Raw genomic sequence first — 19261 nt, forward strand, 5'->3', positions numbered from 1 at the left:
TATATATATACGATGGAATATTATGCAGCTTTAATACGGGATAAACTTATGAAGTATGTAACTACATGGATGGACCTTGAGAACATTATGCTGAGTGAGACTAGCCAAAAACTAAGGGACAAATACTGTATGGTCTCACTGACATGAACTGACATTAGTGAATAAACTTGGAATATTTCGTTGATAACAGAGATCATCAAGAGACAGAAATAGGGTAAGATATTGGGTAATTGGAGCTGACAGCACAATACTCTCTAACTGTAATATAATTATGTTAAAACACTGAATGAAGCTGCATGTGAGAATGATAGAGGGAGGAGGGCTGGGGACATAAATGAAATCAGAAAGAAAGATAGATGTTAAAGATCGAGATGGCATAATCTAGGAATGCCTAGAGTGTACAATAATAGTGAAATGTACAATGTACAAATTTTAAAAATGTATTTGCATGAGGAAGAACAAAGGAATGTCATTATTGCAGGGTGCTGAAAATAGATGGTAATTAATATTTTTAAATGTCACCTTATGTTTGAGACTAAAGGAAAAAATATTTGTTACAAAATTCATATTTTGACTAGAGCATTTCCTAATATAACTTATGTAGATAGTTTGATTGAATGCCATAAGTACTTGGAATCTCAGGTAGGACATGAGATTTTGTTGGTTTGTCCAGAGTGATGCCCCGATGAATCCCAGAGTGATTCGATCAGTGAGTGGAAAAGTATTTGTAAAGCCCCCTTTGGGGAATGGTGAGAGCGGGGAGAAATTCAACTCCCCCAAGTTGAATTCTTGATATTCTCACAAGCAGTGTGGACAACCAAAGCTATAGGCTGAGCCCCCAGTCTTGGGGTTTGTTCATATGAAACTGAACCCCACAAAGGATAGGTCAAGTCTACTTAAAATTAGGCCTAAGACTCACCCCCAAGAGAGACTTTTTAAAAAAACTTTTATTAAAAAATTAACAAACATTTAGATCATTCCATTCTACATATACAATCAGTAATTCTTAAAATCATCACATAGTTGCATATTCATCATTTCTTAGGAAATTTGCATCGATTTAGAAAAAGAAATAAAAAGACAACAGAAAAAGAAATAAAATTATAAGAGAAAAAAAAAAGGACTATACTTACCATACCCCTCACCCCTCGCTTTCATTTACCACTAGCATTTCAAACGAATTTAACATTTGTTCCCCGTTACTTATTTTTATTCCATATGTTCTACTCTTCTGTTGATATAGTAGCTAAAAGGAGCATCAGACATAAGGTTTTCACATTCACAGAGTCTCAATGTGAAAGCTATATCATTGTTCAATCATCATCAAGAAACATGGCTACTGGAACACAGCACTACATTTTCAGGCAATTCCGTCCAGCCTCTCCACTACATCTTGAACAACAAGGTGATATCTACTTAATGCGTAAGAATAACCTCCAGGATAACCTCCCGACTCTGTTTAGAATCTCTCAGCCATTGACATTTTGTCTCATTTCACTCTTCCCCCTTTTGGTCGAGAAGTTTCTCTCAATCCCTTGATGTTAATCCTCAGCTCATTGTAGGGTTTTTCTCAATCCCTTGGTGCTCTCAGCTCATCAGGATCTCTGTCCCAACTGAGCCTCTTTTGTTGCTCAGATGTGGCCTCTCTCTCCAGCCAACATGATGAGCAGTCTCACCACCCTCCCCCTCTCTGCATGGGACATGACTCCAGGGGTGTGGACCTTCCTGGCAATGTGGGACAGAGATCCTGGAATGAGCTGAGACTCAGCATCAAGGGATTGAGAAAAACCCTAGAATGAGCTGAGAATTAACATCAAGAGATTGAGAAAACCTTCTCCACCAAAAGGGGGAAGAGTGAAATGAGACTAAGTGTCAATGGCTGAGAGATTCCAGTCGAGAGGTTATCCTGGAGGTTATTCTTACGCACTAAGTAGGTATCACCTTGTTGTTCAAGATGTAGTGGAGAGGCTGGAGGGAACTGCCTGAAAATGTAGAGCTGTGTTCCAGTAGCCATGTTTCTTGATGATGATTGAACAATGATATAGCTTTCACAATGTGACTGGGATTGTGAAAACCTTGTGTCTGATGCTCCTTTTACCTACCATATCAACAGATGAGTAGAACATATGGAATAAAAAAAAATAATAGGGGAAACAAATGTTAAAATAAATTTAGTTTGAAATGCTAGTGATAAATGAAAGCAAGGGGTAGGGGGTATGGTATGTATAATTTTTTTTCTGTTATCGTTTTATTTTTCTCTGTTGGCTTTTTATTTCTTTTTCTAAATCGATACAAATGTTCTATGAAATGATGAATATGCAACTATGTGACGATATTGAGACTTGCTGATTGTATATGTAGAATGGAAAATGTTACTATTCTTGTCTGTTAATTTTTTTAATAAATAAAAAAGAATTTAAAAAAAAAATCCCAGGTCCAATTTCAACCCAAAGCCTCACCCTAACCCTAACCTTGTCCATACCCTAGCTCTAACCCTACACTACCACCTACCCTAACACCAACCTTACCCCAACCCTAACCCCAACACCAACACCAACACCAACCCCAAACCCAACTCTAACCCTTACCCCAATCCTACACCCAAACCTACACCCAAACCCAACTCTAAACCTACCACTAACCCCAACTTTAACCCTGACCCTAACCCAAACCCTAACCCTAACACTGAGCCTAGCCTTAACATAATGTGTTTCAAAAACTGAGTAATGTACTTGGTCCACACACGTCCATACAAATTTTTAGTGCGAAGCAGCATTGTCCAACAAATCTCACCTAATTCTAGCTGAAAAAAGTCTGTGAATGGGTTTTGATAACTGAGTGACATACTGGCTCTATTCACTTTGTCTTATGTCTTGTGTGAAAACTAGCATTTTCACAGAAAACTCAACAATTGCTATGCAAATCCCTTACCTAATACTGCTTTGAAGGCTTGAAAAACACATTCCTCCAGAGCACTCAACTACAGCTAGGCGAACCATTACGTAAATTTATGTGGAAAACTTAGAATGGTCCTGGTTCCATTAACTGGTTAAGATTTTTTTACTATAACTGCAGTATTTCAGAGAACCCTCACCTTAAACTTAAACATAACGCTAACACAACCACAAACAGAAATCCCAAAGAACCAATACCAGCACAAATCCCCACCTCCAAACCCAGTCCCAAAATCAACCCCAAGTCTAACTTCAACCCAAACCCTCACCCTAACCCTTACCCTAAACCTAACCCAAACCCCAGCACCAACCGTAAACCCAACCCTAACCTTTACACCAACCCTACACCCAACCCCAACCTTAAACCTAACCCTAACCCCAACCATAACCCTAACTCTAATGCTAATGCTAACCCTAACACTGAGCCTAACCTTAACATAATTTGTTTCAGAAATTGAGTAATGTACCTGGTCCACACACGTCCATATATATTTTTAGCGTAAAACAGCATTGTCAAACAAATCTCAACTAAATCTCGTTAAAAAATCTGTGAATGTCATGCTATGTGGTAGTTACTTTTAGTGTGTGCCTGCCACCTCTTCAGCCTCTTAGGATCTTTGGATATTCACTATCTAATACGGTTCCTGATATATAACTGTTATTTATGTATTGACTGGTAGTAAAATCAGCAATTCAATGGGTGATAAGGGAGGAATCATTGGGGTTTCCTCTTAGTCATTCCAGAAGATTTGCGCTCTATCTCCCCTGCAACCTAGTCTCATAACTAGGTTCATAGGGGGAAAATGTTCTTTCATTTAGTATTTGAAAGAGAGACCCAGTTTCCCTGAACTCAGAATCACATTTAAAATGGATTAAATGCTTCATGTTAGATTACCAAAAAGTACATACTCATAATAATCAAAACCATTCTCCATCTTGGAAAATGGTTATTTTGTACATCATCTTCCAGAGGTCTGAGAGAGCAAGCATTCATTAAGTTGATCTGATTAGCCCCTTCATGAGGCAGTGGTAGCTAGAAGATAGTGTAAGGCTGAAATGCCAATGGACTTTAGTTGAAACGTTAACAAATCAGCCAGACTTGAGCATACGGGTGTTTTCGAAGATTAAGGATTAATGTTTAAAAAAACAAATGAATACCATTTGCTTTGTGGACAAATCTTAAAAGCTATCCAGAAGTTGAGATTCTTTTTCTACCATCCTGTCTACCCTAAGGCCATTACAACTAGTAAAGAAAGGGAGATGTAAGGTTTAGCAGCATCTATTTGCTTAGGCTTAACAAATCTATAGGACAGTCTAAGGAACCAAAGTCTAGTGCATAGTATTCTTACAACTGCCACAGTATTCTTATAACTGGTAATATGGATATTCTAGGTATAAAGAAAAGCCCATAACTTTTCTAGGACAGGAATGCCATTTACCCATCAGTTGTAATTCAAGTGCCTGCTACACACGTAGTCTACAAAGTTGTTGAAGGAAAAATCTCGAAAAATACTAATTTTTACCTTTTATGAAAAAGCAATCTCTTAAGTGAATAGCATCATAAAGTCACAGCCTGTACTTTATAAATGGGATCACATATTACTCAGTTTATTAAATATTTATTGAGCAAACATTAAGAGCTAAGGAAGTCTATTTTCTGGAGCCTTCAATGAACAAGAGACAAAAATCACTATCCTTGCGGAGCTTTCATTTTATTTCAATTGCTGGGCACAGATAAATAAAATACATAAGTAAATTAGGTCAGAAGAGGATAAAGCCTATAAAAGAAAACAGAAAAGGTTAGAAAGGGATCCCCAGGTACATTTTTATTTTTAATTACAGTGACTAGAAGAGTTTCTGCTGACCAGGACATATCTGAATAAAAGACAAGGTATTTGCTATTCAGTTATCTGTGAGGGAACAGATAGTGAAAAGACCCAAGGCAGGAATAAGCCAGGCTCCAGGAACCACAGCAGGCTAACCCGTCTAGAAGCAGGGAAAGGGTATTAAGCAGCAAGAGATGAGGTCACAGTTGACCTAATTGGGGGGGGGGGGGGGCACGCAGGCAAAGCCCATAAACCTTGGTTTCCCAGGTTGTTATGATGTCTTGTAATTCTACCCAGTGATAAGGCAGATCTATTTTACACGTCTTATAGTAAAAAAAAAAAATCAAACATTGATTTACCAGTTTTAAATAATTTTAAAAGACTATCTTTTGGCTGTAGAAATCCAAAGATCACTGCAAACGTACTCAAGCAAGTTTCAAATGTTTTATTTTTTTTATTCATACAGTATGAAGTTTTCTAAAGATCCCACAACATGACATATCATGCAGAATAAAAACTAAACATTCAACATAAACCAATCCCCCTTCCCAACCCTCATACACACAAACTAAAAAAAGGGAAAAACCCCTCATTCCCCAGTAAGGAAATAATGTTTGCACTATTTTCTGTAACGCCAGCCAAGATATGCACAAGCAAGAGAAATAGAAAGCATTTGCTAAAATATCTGTAACAAATACTTATGTACAAAAAATTCACAAAAGACAGTTCCCCCTTGAAGCAGAGCACATGGCAGTTGACACTGGAACAGATCAAACCGCTGGCTGAGATTATAAGCCACGTACTGATCCAGAGGAAGAAAGTTACATGTAGTGGAGATTTTCAGTTTGAACATTAACATTTCCAAAATTTGGCAACATTATTTTTTTAATTATGCAAATTATGTAAACAAGAGGTACATTTTAAATCGATCTACATGCAAAACTCCATGTCATGCAAGGACACCAAGCACCGGGATTTTTCTCTCACAGACAGAGCCCATGATGTGCAGCACTCAGTTGAAGGAACAGCGATGGCAGGCAGATGTGCGCAATTTAAAATTCATTCACCTTGATTCAACCTGCCCTTTTCCACTCATGATTACAAAACCAGTTTTTTTAATAGAAAAATTCTACTGGGAAAGACTATGGTCCTAGAAAACTAACCAAAATGTTTTTCTTCCAGCCAATAGTACCTTTGCAGAAAAGGGAAGGGATGATATCAAAATGGTGGAACATGACACGCTACTTTTATATCACACAAATTTATTGTTATTCATTATGAATTATATGGGCAAATAAAGGAAGAAAACTGTCATGCACTCTCTATGCCTGTGGTAAAGAACGAGATTTAATTTTGGATAAAATTTTGCTTTTCTGTGGCATATAGATAAAGGATTTCTCCCATTTAAATCACAAATATGTATGGATGCTGAGATCTGTACATGCACCTGAAATGTCACTGGTTATTTAGATTAGTCGCAAATTTTTTGAAACACAGAAGGGAAATTTATGGTTCAAATGTAAGTTTAATGACAGATCATTTAAAAAAAACAAACAAAAAAGGATATTCTAAGCAGTAATTACTTCAGGTGTTCTTCATTAAGTAACGCATAAGATTAATCATGATTGCCTCAGACAGCTTCTGGTCTTTTTGTATAAAATAGCAATCAGACATAACTTACATTTACTCAGGGACATTTAATAAACTTCATGGCTCCTAGAATGAAGTAACAGAATAAAGCAGCCATCAGCATTGTGCAGTCACTACATGAACACACAAACTAGCTCTTGGCAATAGCACTGAACTATACCCTCTCAGGAAGAGATATATTAAAAGCTGCTCAGCAATGAGACATAATTCCTGGATATATATATTTTAGGTATAAATAAAGTTACAGACTTCTTTATTACAAAAATGCAATTAAGGAAAATTATAGGACGTTAACAAATGCTTTGTCAATCTCTCAAAGGAGAAAGCAGAGGAAAAGGTAAATAGCTGGCTTAACACCCGGCTCAAATTGTACAATCTTCTATCTATATATAAAACTGTGTGAAATAAAAGTAAGGATGTATATATCCATGATTTTGAACTTTTATGTTCTGCTTGGCACTTTTGTACTCTATCTTTGTTTTGGAATCAAGTATATTAAATTAAAGCCAACCTACTACATATATAGAAAGCTACATATATCTATATATAAATATTTACATATGTATATATAGATACTTTCTTGTTATAAAAGATGAAGAAAAATAAATTAAAAAGCCAACCCCTTCCCTTTCTCCACCACATTGATATGCTCTTTTCATCTTGCTGTCCTTCAGACTTTAAAGTGCTACACTGAGTTATTGAGAGAATAAGAGTTCAATAACACTTAGTTGGCTTCATGAGGCTCATGTTGGAAAATGTGGCTTCACAGAGAAAAATACTTCCATTTAAATACACAGAGAGCATTGCTGGACGTCTTGAGCAGATCTTCAGAGATGGAGAAGAAAGCAAAAGTGTTGGATAGTACTCTTTAAAAAGAGTCACACATCTACCACCATCTTTTTGTGGATATCTAGGCCACCTACAACCTGCAACACACAGAATAAATTAAGCTTAACAATGTTAGAGAATTCTTTTACTAGTCTAATAACCTTACTTAAACCACAATTAAAAAAACAATATACTTTTAACTATCTTCAGAAGCTGTATTTTAAAACAAAGAAAAAAACAAACAAAACTGAGTAGCCTCCAGTTACAATTTTCACGGTTTCTTTCTCCCAAGTTAACAGGCATTATTTTATATGTGCTCTAGTACAGAAGTAAGAAAATTTTTTTCTGGAAAGGTCCAGATAGTAAGTATTTTAAACTTTGTGGGCTACATATGGTTTCTCTGGCATTTTTTTTTTTTTTTTTTTTTTACAACGCAAAACATGTAAAAATTATTCTTAACTCAAAGAACATACAAAAAAACAAGTCATGGGCTGGGTTTGGTCCACCTGCAGTTTTGCTGACCTCTGTTCTAGTAGTTCAATATTAAATGATAACCAGATCATCACCATAAAAACTGTCCCCCAAAATTAAATATGTACTTCACTGGCAGTCTACTCTAGAAGTTATTAAACCTATAATCAGAAAGAGCACAAGTCATAAATGTCTACAGCTTGATTAATTTTCACGAAGTGAATATTTGAGTAACCAACACCAGACCATTACTAAAACTCCCCTGTGGTCTTCTTCCAGGCAGTATACATCTCCCCCCCTCACCTCCTACCACCCCACTCCACCTCCAACTCCATCCCCTACATGTGTGCACGCACACACTTATGTATGAGCTACTTATTAACTGGCCTTCTAAAACCACAGATCAGTTTTGTCTGCTTTCAAGCATTTTATAAATGGAATCTCTTTCATAACCAGCCTCTTCCACTCAACATCATTTATGAGATTCATCCATGTTTTGTTGTATACAGTTGCATCCAAATTATTTTTAAATTAAGAAAAGCTATTCTTCATTTGAAAACTAAAGCTTAAAAGAACCAACTACTTCCAGAAATCCTGCTATATAAAGCTTGTGGCCCTGCCCTTATTCTCTATGTCCTTCTACTTAGAGGCAACCATCACTTAAAATTCCCAATGACTTAGTTTTTACCCCTCAGTTTCCAAATAACATTATGTTGCCTCTACTTGATTTTTAAGTTTTTGGCATTATCCAATGACTTCTCACCACATATGACAAGGATTTAGCTCTTTTACAAACACCTCTCCTTTATTTCCTACTCCAAATCCTTCCTCATTCTTCCCCATCTCAAGTAGTTATATCTTTATTTTGGTTAAGAAGGAATTCAGCATTTTACATTATTATTATATAAAATATTATTTACAGAACAGAGTTGCATACTATGAGTACTTTTCCTTTCTTGCACATTTGTTTTACCAGTTAATAAATGAGCTTTCCCTTTGCTAGGTATTCTGGTATTATTTTTAACTTTTTATTTTGAAATAATTTCAAACACAGTACACTTGCAAAAAATAATACAAACACCACATAGAGAACCCCAACATACCTCACACCCCTCCCAGATACCTAGATCCATCAATTTTAACATTTTACACCCTTTGCGTATCATTCTATCTACTTATCTATCACCCATCCTTTTATCTATCTTCTTAAAATTTGAGGGCAGATGGCACACATCATGGTCCTTGACATATATTTTCATGTACATTTCCTATAAGCAAGAGCATTCACTTATGTAATGGCCTTAAGTGCCATTATCAAGAAATTTAACATAGATATAAAGCTTACATTATTCCATTTTTTAATGCCCCAATAATGCCCTTTTGACCCTTTCTCCTTCAATCTTAGAGCCCATCCAGTATTACATATTGCATTTACTTGCCATTATCGGTTTTTTTTCCTTGTGGAAACACAAACACAATATAAATGTTTCCATCCCAACCCCTCCCAAGCATATCATTCAGTACGATCAATCACATTCACAATGTTGCAGTACTCTCACTGCCATCCATTACTAGAATACACTCATTTTGCAGTAACTCCTCACTGCCCCTGCCTCTTACTCCTGGTTACCCCGTATTTTTTCTGTCTTTATAATTTTGCATATTGTTATTTTTTTGTGGTTACCATGGAGCTTAATTGTAACCACCTAAATGTGTAACAAAAATCTCATTTGCTTTGGTAACAATTTAACTTCAACAGTATACAAACTGTTTCTATACCCTCTGTCTCTCAACTTCTGTGTGAGGCCAAAGGAAGAAAGGTATATTTAGTACAAAATTTGTATTTTCTGTTCATGTCACAAATGACATATTTATACATTATGAGTCCAACGATTTATCATTACGTTTTATGTACTGCACTTTTAGATGGAAGGGATGACAGAGGAAATAAAGTGGAGTTACAAACCAAAAATACATACTAGTATTTACATTTACCCACATCATTATCTCTACTAGTCATTCAGCTTGAGTCAGTTATCTGGTATTCTTTCCTTTCAATCTGCAAAACTCCCTTCAGCATTTCTTGTAGGGCTGGTCTAACGATTCGAAGTTTCTCAGCTTTTATTCAGCAAATGCATTAATCCCTCCCCCATTTTTGAAAGACAGTTTTATAGAATTCTTGGCTGGCAATTCTTCGGTTTTCACTTGAAATGTCTTCCTATTAACTGATTAGATGTACAAATAAAAGAAAATTTTTACATGAGGGAGAACAAATGAATGCCACCATTGCAAGAAGTTGAAAATGTCATGGTATATGGAAAAAATACAATCAGTGCAAACTAGAGTCTACAGTTAACAGTAACGCTATAATATTTTTCCATTAACTGTAATTGTATAAAGGCAATACACCAAAGCTAAATGTCAATAAAGGGGATAAAAGAGAGGAACATGGAATTCTCTTTGTTGCTTCTTATTTAAAAATTTTTTTTATTGTTTCCTTTTTTATTTGCATAAGAAATGGAAATGCTCTCATATACAGATTGGGGTGATGATGTGATTATACCAGGAACCACTGATTGTTTATTAATGGTGTGTGAATAAATCTGTTTAAAAATTAAACAGAAAGATACAGGTGCTGGAGAAGATGAGAGAGAGATGTTCCGATTCACTGTTGGTAGGGAAGCAGATCAGGACAGCCCCTCTGAAGGGCAGGGTGGTGGTTCACAGGAGGCTAAGTATAGGGTTACCATATGATCCTGCAACCGTATGATTAGGTATATACTTGGAAGAACTAAATGCAGGGACACAATTGGACGTTTGCACATCGGCATTTATGGCATTGGTCACAATTTGGAATGGATGGAGGTGGCCTAATGAACTGACTGATGGTCAACTGATGAACAAAGACACAGAACTGTGGTGAAGAGATACAATGGAATATTGAGAAGCTACAGGAAGGAATGAAGTTGTGCGGCATGCAACTTGGTGAAAGAACCTTGAGGACATGTTAAGTGAAATAAATCAGAAACAAAAGGACAAATATTGTAAGGAAGGCCTCACTAACATGGACTAACTATAATAAGCAAACTCTGAAAACTGAATTAGAGAGCTGATTATCAAAGGACAGTAAACGGGCAACTGACAAGGAGAACAGAATGTTTAATAAGGCTTATCATGAAGGTTTCTAGATTGTAAGCTCTTATAGCACCTACATCTATTCTTGAATTTTAACTGTTATTTCTAAATTCTGAGAGGCTGAACTTTTTGTGTATAAGGTGGCAGTTCCCTGGAACTTAGGGTATCTGTAAGTTCTGCAGCTCTGAAAGTCAGTACTACCCCATAAAAACTGTTAAAGAAGCTGATAAAGAGATCAGACTTTAATTAGAGATATGAATGAAATGGACTTGTTTGGGAGTAAGCTAAATCAGAATACAGGGTAAAGGATGATACTGACTGTATTTTAAAACTTTGGCGTTAGACGAAAGGAAAAGAGGTTTATTTGGTACAAAACTTATATTTTCTGTAGCATGCTATCTAACTTAACATATATGGTCAGTTTATTTAAACAACATAATTACACGTAACCTAGAACAGGGGATGAGATCTTGTTTTTCTGCACAGATTAATGTAACAACCTGATACATCCCAGAGTATTTTGAGGAGAAAATAAAGTATTTGCGAAGTCCCTTGAGGGACTGGGGTAAAATGTGGAAATATTAAACTTCCCCATTCCTTATATTCTCTCAAGCATTAGGGACTCCAAGCCCTCAATCTTGGTGCTTGCCCTCGTGAAATTTATACCTGCAACGGAGAAGGTAAACCTACTTATAATTATGCCTTAAGAGTCACTCCCCAGAGAATCTCTTTTGTTGCTAAGATATGGCCCCTCTCTAAGCCAACTCTGCAAATAAATACACTCACTACTTTCCCCTCTAAAAACATATATATGTCTTCCTACTTCCCTCTTTTCTCCATGGTTTTCTGTGAGTCTGGCACTTTACTGAGGATACCTTGCATGTGACATGTTACTTTTCTTGTGGCTTTCAGAATCCCCTCTTTATCTTTGGTACTTAACAGTTTGATTATAACATGGCACCACATGGGTCAATTTCTGTTTATGCTGTTCGGAGTTTGTTGAACATCTTAAACGTGTATATTCATGTCTTTCATTAAATTTGGGAAGTTTTTAGCCATTATTCCCTGCATATTCTTTTGGTTCCTTTCTTTTTTTCAGAACTCCCACGAGGAGTATATTGGTACATCTGATAGTGTCCCACAGGTTCAGGACCTAATCACTTTTCTTCATTCCTTCTCTCTGCTTCTCAGACTGGATAATTTCAACAGTCTTCAAATCTGTTCATTCTTTCTTCTGCCAGCTCCAATTTGATGATGACCCTGTTGGAAATTTTTAATTTCTGTTACTCTGCTCTTCAGCTCCTTTTCATAATTTCTATCTCTCCATTATTCTTGTGTGTGTTCATCTATCATTCCCTTGATTTCTTTAGTTTTTCGTCCAGGCTTTCCTTTAGCTCTGTGAGCATATTTAGGAGCCCCCCTCCCCTTTTTAAGTCATTGTCTGGAGTGTCCCAGGCCATCATTTCCTGTTTCTTTGTATGTTTTTATGCTTTTGTTGAAACCTGGACATTTTGATTATTCAAGTATGGTAGAAATGTTGGCTCTGAGGTTTTTCTGTTCTTAAGCTTGTATCAAAACATAGCTTCCCTTGAATGATGCTAGGAGCTAACCAGGTTAAAAAAAAGAATGAAAACAACCTTTCTCAGTCTTTGCAGATTGGCAGGTAGGCAAGTGCTGTCCTTTAGGGTTTATCCATACAAAGAGCTTGGAGCACGGCTCCAGGTCAAAGCCCAAACGCCAGGCCTCCCTGGTCCTTTCTGAATATGCAATAGAGATTTAGGTGTATGCAGGAAACGGTTTCCTCCAAATACAGGCACAACAGTGTATGTCCTATGGTGAGCAATCCCTTGCCCTAGGCAGTCACTTGACTGCTCTCCCATTGCGTTCTGAAGGAGAGCTGTGTGTGCCACTTTCTACATGCAGGGCAAGTTTTGGAACAGTGAGTTCCTCAAGCCACCACCAGACAGACTGAGCTGGACATAAAACTTCCCAGTACATGCATGAGGATAACAGTGCTTCCTGCAGAATCAGGGCCAGGGACCCACAATGGGAGCTTGGTCTGTGCCAGTGAGGGATGGGGGAGGGGGCAGCCAAAGCACCACAAGATTCTACCTTAAGGAGCTTCTTTCTTGATGAGGCACTCATCTCGCAACTACAGTTCTTTCACTGTCTTCTGGAGCTTTGAGAAAGGTGTTTTCTGCCTGTTCTTATAGGATGTTCAAAGCTTCTGTGGAAGGATGGAGCCCTGAAAGGTGTCATTCTGCCATCTTGACTGGGGAGCCATAAATCTGTTCTGTGTATTTTTCATTAATGTAAATCAAAACATTTTTCTAAATAATTCAAATATATTAGGTAATTCTTTCAATTTTTTTGTCTTAAAAAAATCAGTCCTACAACCTTTCAACCTACTCCCATGTAGAATGCTTACTCTCTAGTCCTATCATTTCTAGCTCTCCCTTCACAACATCATCTTGGAGATTCCCTTCTGTTTCACTGGAACCTCTGCTTTCTTGATCTCACATTATCCTTTTTTTTTTTTTTAATTTATCTTATTACAGTGAAAGTACATCCTCCAGTAGTTTCCAAAAGAGGGAACCCCTGCATACCTAAAATATCTTTATCATCAAATTTAACTGATGGTACACACACACACACACCCCTTCCACACCATCCCAGGCCAAGAGTTTTGTTTTTTTCTCCTTCCTCTTTCCTTCTTTTGAGAATTATCTGCTATGACGCCATTCCCAGCCTGGTCTCAAGTCACATACAACCAAATGCCAATCCATAGAAGTCCTTCAGTGATTTAGGCACTTCAGCCCTTACACCATACATAATCATCAAACAAACCTAGATTTTCCTTGTGTGGTCTAAATAAAGAATGAAAAAAGAAAAGGGAAACTTTCCTGTATAGGAAACTTTTCTGTCTAGTCATGACTGAGTGAAAAACTTAAAAACTACTTCTTCATTATCTTTGCCTTCAGATTCTCCAGTATTGCCTGCAGTTAAAAATACTTGTAAACATATCAAAAGAGATAATGTCTTTGCTTCTGGGACAGAAGCAGAGATGAGAAGAGGAGTGGTTGTGATCCTATTCAGAAGCAGTTGGTGATAGAAGATCCTTGGATCTACTGAAGACGGATGGTAACCTGGAAGCTAAGCTGTTGCCCAGTTTCCACCTAGAGTTCAGTTTTGTGGGGCTCTTCATAATTGCAATCTCTGCCGCTGCACAGAGTTATTACGCCAGAACACAGTAACTACCGATTAGCAGCTTGGAAATAGCAGGTAGCTTTAGGATGGACAAGCACTCCCCATTTCTGCTGTTCCCAGGAAGCTAAGTTTCTGGAATTCCTAGCTGAAATTTACTAACTTTTTCCCACAAAAGTGTTTTCAAACATGCTTAAAAATATAAATGTTTTATAATTCAAGGAACTGCTAGCAATAATTAAACATTATTAACACCATTTTTCGTGGCATTTTATCAGAGTCATCAAGAATATGAATGCTTGAGAATAACAATTGTTAGTAACTGCAACAAAGCATGTATTTCAAAACTTTGAGTATGGAGCAATTAGGCAAAATCAAATATATAAATTTTAAAGATAAAATACCTATAAGGAATGTGCTAAATGGTTTTGAAAATGTATTTTAAAAGCATACCTAATCAAGAATCAGCTCTTTTGTACTTACAGCACAGAATTCTTCAAAAGATATTCTTCCATCTCCATCCTTATCTGCGTTTATTATGGTTTTGTCAACAATTTGCTGTAATTGTGTATCTTTCAGATTGTTCCCCACCATCATCTTCAGCACCTGGAAGAGTTCCCCATTGGAAATATAGCCATCTTTATCCATGTCATAGATACGAAAAGCAACTACAAAAAAAGAGGAAGGAAAATCAACAGCAATTACACATTAATTACAAATGAATACTTTCAAGTGAGACAAAACAAACAAAGCCCAGTAAACTGCCAAACATCTAAAATTACGACATGAGGACAGCTTCTTCCTAAATACTGAAGTCGCCCTTAGGGGCAGTTTAATGTAGTTGCTTAACTATGGAGTCCAAACTACCTAGGCCAACTAGTGTAGCTTAGGGTAAATTATTTACCATTGCCAAGCTTCAGCTTCTGCATAAGAACGTACCTAATCTCTCAGGTTCTTACAGGGATTAAATGAGATGACGCATGTGAAGTAATTAGAACAAGTCTGCGTGATACACAGCAAAAGCTCAATAAAAGAAAACTGTTACTGTTATTAGCCTCAACTGTATCAAGAATTTATCAGTGGAGGATGTTTGCATATTCCCTGTACCTCAGAGAACTTTCACTGAATAAAATGTCTCTGTAGTTAAGAGTTTAATCATTTTAAAGAGTATCAGATGTTCACTATAATAGAGGCTGCTACGTAAAACAAAAATTGAACTTCTGGCTAAATATTTCTGAAAAAGGCAATGTGTGTTAAAAGTTAACCTAATCACACCAGAACATTTCTGTCTACTTTTGTAAAAAATCTTCTACAAATTGCATGCCATTCAATGGCTATTTTCAATAGAAGGAAATCCTATTTTTCTTCTATTCAATTAATAGCAAGAGTGTCACATTATTTAAAAATACCAGTTGCAAATGTCCTGAAAGGATTTTCAGCACAATGTAAAACTTGTTATGTCTCCTAAAGATCAAAAATAAAAGACATCTCTTAGAATATTTAAGGTTATAATGGAGTATGGAGTATGGGGGTTTAAGGGAAAAGATGAACTCACTGGAGAAAAATACTTACACCTCAACTTCTGTTCCTTATCTCCTTTGACACTGAACTGAGAGACTCCTTCAATGAATTCTAGTTAAAGAAAGTAAAAAATGTTTAGCTTGCAATATTTCACACAGAGAAATCAATGTTCATCTTACCTACCCACAAATGTGTATTTTGTTGCTGCAAAAAGGAAACATTACTAACAGACCTCAATTAACGAGATTCTCTTTTTAAATTTGTGTTCTCTAAGGTCAACTCAATTTGAACAAGTATTTCTTAAGGACTCCAAATATCACACTCAAAAAACCCAAAAACAAACTTCACTTAAGTTTTTAAACTCTTTCCTTAAGACTATGACTATAAAAACTCGCTTTGAAAAAAAGATGCTAAACTGCTTTGTCAGTTCTGATTTCTGGTTCCAAAACTTTAGGATTATTTAAATGAATAAATTTCATGACAAATGCTTTTTCTTCATTGCCTGCTAACACTAGATGATCATCCGAGTAAAACATCAAAATCAGCTGATTATTCCCTAGTGAAATGAAATGCTTATTAAAAGAACAGAATCAAATATAAAATTATGTACATGTTAATATTAGCAAAAAGCCTTACTGAGAGTCTTTGTAAAATCCAGATTAACTAAAATAAATTAATCCTGTTTCATGGTAATATGCATCCTTACTATCGCAGTTCATTTTCTATTGCTGACTCAGTACAGATCTCATTCTTCCAAAAAAAAATAAAAATAAAAATGTGGCTTCTAACACTATAAATTACCCTACAGCGAGACTGATTTTCTAAAAACAGGTTGTTTTCTTTAAGATTATCTTAAAGGACAACTTGATCATTATTAACCAACAAGTAAGGATCTTTTTTTTTTTTTTTTTTTAGCTCATTAAGGTTCATATACCACAGAGGCTTATTAACAATCTATTATCATAAGATCAGCAAGAATATAAAGACATTCAGGAAAAATTAAACTCTTCAGACATGTTCATAATGGGAGTAGATGACTACTCATGGATTATTTAAACTTGTGATTTTAAAAGACAACTAATTTCTTACCTTTAAAGTCTACTTCTCCATTCCCGTCTGTGTCGAATATATCTATTACTCGCTGTACTAAAGGATTCTGTTGTAACTCAGGCAGTGACATGAACTCTTCCACGCTCAAAGAACCAGAATTGTCCAAATCAAGCTTCTTAAATCTCTTTCCTAGCCTTTTAATTTCATCAGCATCAACTAAAAAGAAAAAAAGACAGCAAGACTTACAAAATGTAGAGGAAAAAATGCAGTTATTTAGTAGTTTAATATCAGTTTGACTAAAAGAGTTAGATGTACCACTGATTATTCTGTATAACCAGAGAAAATACATGACAAATAATTTTATTTACCTTTTTGTTTATCTGCACCTGCCATAACATCCAACTAACTGTACGCTGAGTACCAAGGTATTACGGGATTGACAATGTTAAGCTGATCATGGAGCTCATATGGATTCCTACTTTACAGGAGAAATCAATCTCCACTCTGCTAAAAATACCTTTCTTTTTACTCTTCTTTAAATATTTTAATTTACTTTATTCCGAATAGTTTATCCAAACTAAAATTTGAACACAGTTTGACATGGTTCAAAATTCAAAGAGTATTCAAAATTCATACTTCCCCATCCCCAACCCCAAGACAGCCAACTCTCCTTAGAGGAAATGCTGCCAGTTTCTTAAATATTCTTATTCTTCCAGATATCCTTTGCAAAAATGAGCAAAACACAGCTTTTACTTTTCTGAACAGTGAAAAACCAGACCTAGCAAATTTACTTTCAATGATTTAAAGGAGAAAATTAACAACTTTAAAAGTGCTTGCATTAGTTGGCAGGCACACCATGAAACTTCAGTATCAGATCTCTTACATGCATTCTTGAAGAAAGTTTAAGTCATTTTCTTCTAAATTGCTTTTTTCATTCCTTAAAATTATCAGATTAATTCACATCATAATCTTCATCAAAATACTTACAAATGTAAAAACAAAACAGTAAACTTTGAAAAAGCAAATTAACAAGTCAAATGTTGTAATACTATGTCTCTAATATTATGGTCCATAATATTAGAGACTGAGATTGCAAACTGCTTTGACAGTTTAAACATGTCATCCCCATTGTGAAAATTAAAAAATTAAGTATATATATATTTAAATATAAAAATATTAAAATGAAATAAGAACTATAATTATCTGCATTGACAAAGTATAGACCGTATAGCTACAAGACAGTGTTATAATATGAATTAGTTCATGTCACGACTGGTGAAAAGAATGATGTCAACAGGGCATAGAAATTTCACAGGATTTTTCCCACTGTGTTCTGAAGGGATCAGGGGTACTTAGTTTTCTCAAGTAAAGATAAAATCTATCAATTCATGAAAATCTTAGAGAAAAATAAGATTAAAACAAAAAGTTCTTCTTTTAGAGAAAATAACAGCATGTCTACTGGCTTAAGAACGACTAAGCATTCCAACATTATTTTACTTGGTAAAAATTAAGGGTGCAGATAAAGTCACAAAGACAATTTTTCTTGTTTTAAGCACATTACTCCTCCCACCAACCACCACCCTCAAAACTCAATAAAGGTATGACCTGGTTCATTACTTAAATTTTACAAAATTAATTTTTATTATTGAAGTAAACTGAATGTTCTCAATAATCTCTTTCAAAATAGGAAGCTCATAAGTGACCAACTCTGGTGCTGACTATAAATGCCAGAGGTAATCTGTGCTAGTATTTTAAAGATTATTATTGTTTTTGTTAATACTGTTAGAAAGTTGCATAATTTGAGTGGTCTATCCATCTACATTTTTCTCAAACATGATTTTGCAGCATGTGAGGTTTTTCAGGAATGCATATATTCTGTTACAACAGAAATAGCCTTACATTGATTTAATGAAGATTCATCTAAATGCTGCTTTCAACTGCAAAATATATATAAATAAATATATAATAATCCAATAAAAATTCAAATATACTCTTCAAGAATATATCAACTGCAGAAAGCATTTTATACCTCTATTAAGAAACAGAATAAAATTAAGTATTCCTTCTTTAATAGTACAGATTATAAAAGCAAACTGTTCAAATATTTTCCCACAGACTTACTATTATGAAATTAGATAGTTACATACTATTGAGGGAGAGGGAGTTTTAATAAAAGTCCCATAGATACTTTTCACTTATTTATTTACACATCTCCACTTCAAGGCAGAGTCCATTGTTCTATACCTTGCACATAACATGTATTTAATAAATGTTTTAAGTGAATATTAAAGTATTACAGGTTTAAAACTTATTGATCAAAATGCCATCAATATATAAATTAAAACTCATCAGACACCACTGAGCAAACACTAAGAAGAGTTTCTCAAAGAAACCCTCTCCATGCTTACCTTAATTTTACACATAAACCAAGGATTAACCATTTCCTTCTAATTATCTTTAGTTTTCCCTTAGTTTATACAAGCACAGACAAAAAAAGAATCATGGGAGAACCTTGAGGAAAACAGATCACTAAGGTAGACTGAGGGGTGGAAAAGGAAAGATAATGTCTCCACAAACAGAACATGGATGAATCAGGATTTCATTTGGTTATAGCTCTAGAGT

At 35.5% G+C, this 19261-nt stretch overlaps 1 protein-coding gene across 1 annotated transcript in view; it reads right to left on the reverse strand.

Annotated features, from left to right (window-relative positions):
- Positions 1–5205: 5205 nt before the first annotated feature.
- The window catches only part of PPP3R1 (protein phosphatase 3 regulatory subunit B, alpha), a 64109-nt gene continuing 50053 nt past the window's right edge, over positions 5206–19261 (reverse strand). Inside the window, exons 3-6 of the mRNA XM_077134423.1 lie at positions 16679–16855; positions 15641–15700; positions 14552–14736; positions 5206–7356 (exon numbers count right to left, since the gene is read on the reverse strand). Of these exons, the coding sequence (XP_076990538.1) occupies positions 7309–7356; positions 14552–14736; positions 15641–15700; positions 16679–16855 (470 nt within the window). The 3' untranslated portion in view covers positions 5206–7308. The remainder of the gene's footprint in view (positions 7357–14551; positions 14737–15640; positions 15701–16678; positions 16856–19261) is intronic.

The sequence above is a fragment of the Tamandua tetradactyla genome, chromosome 17 (assembly GCF_023851605.1).
Source record: "Tamandua tetradactyla isolate mTamTet1 chromosome 17, mTamTet1.pri, whole genome shotgun sequence".
NCBI lineage: Eukaryota > Metazoa > Chordata > Mammalia > Pilosa > Myrmecophagidae > Tamandua > Tamandua tetradactyla.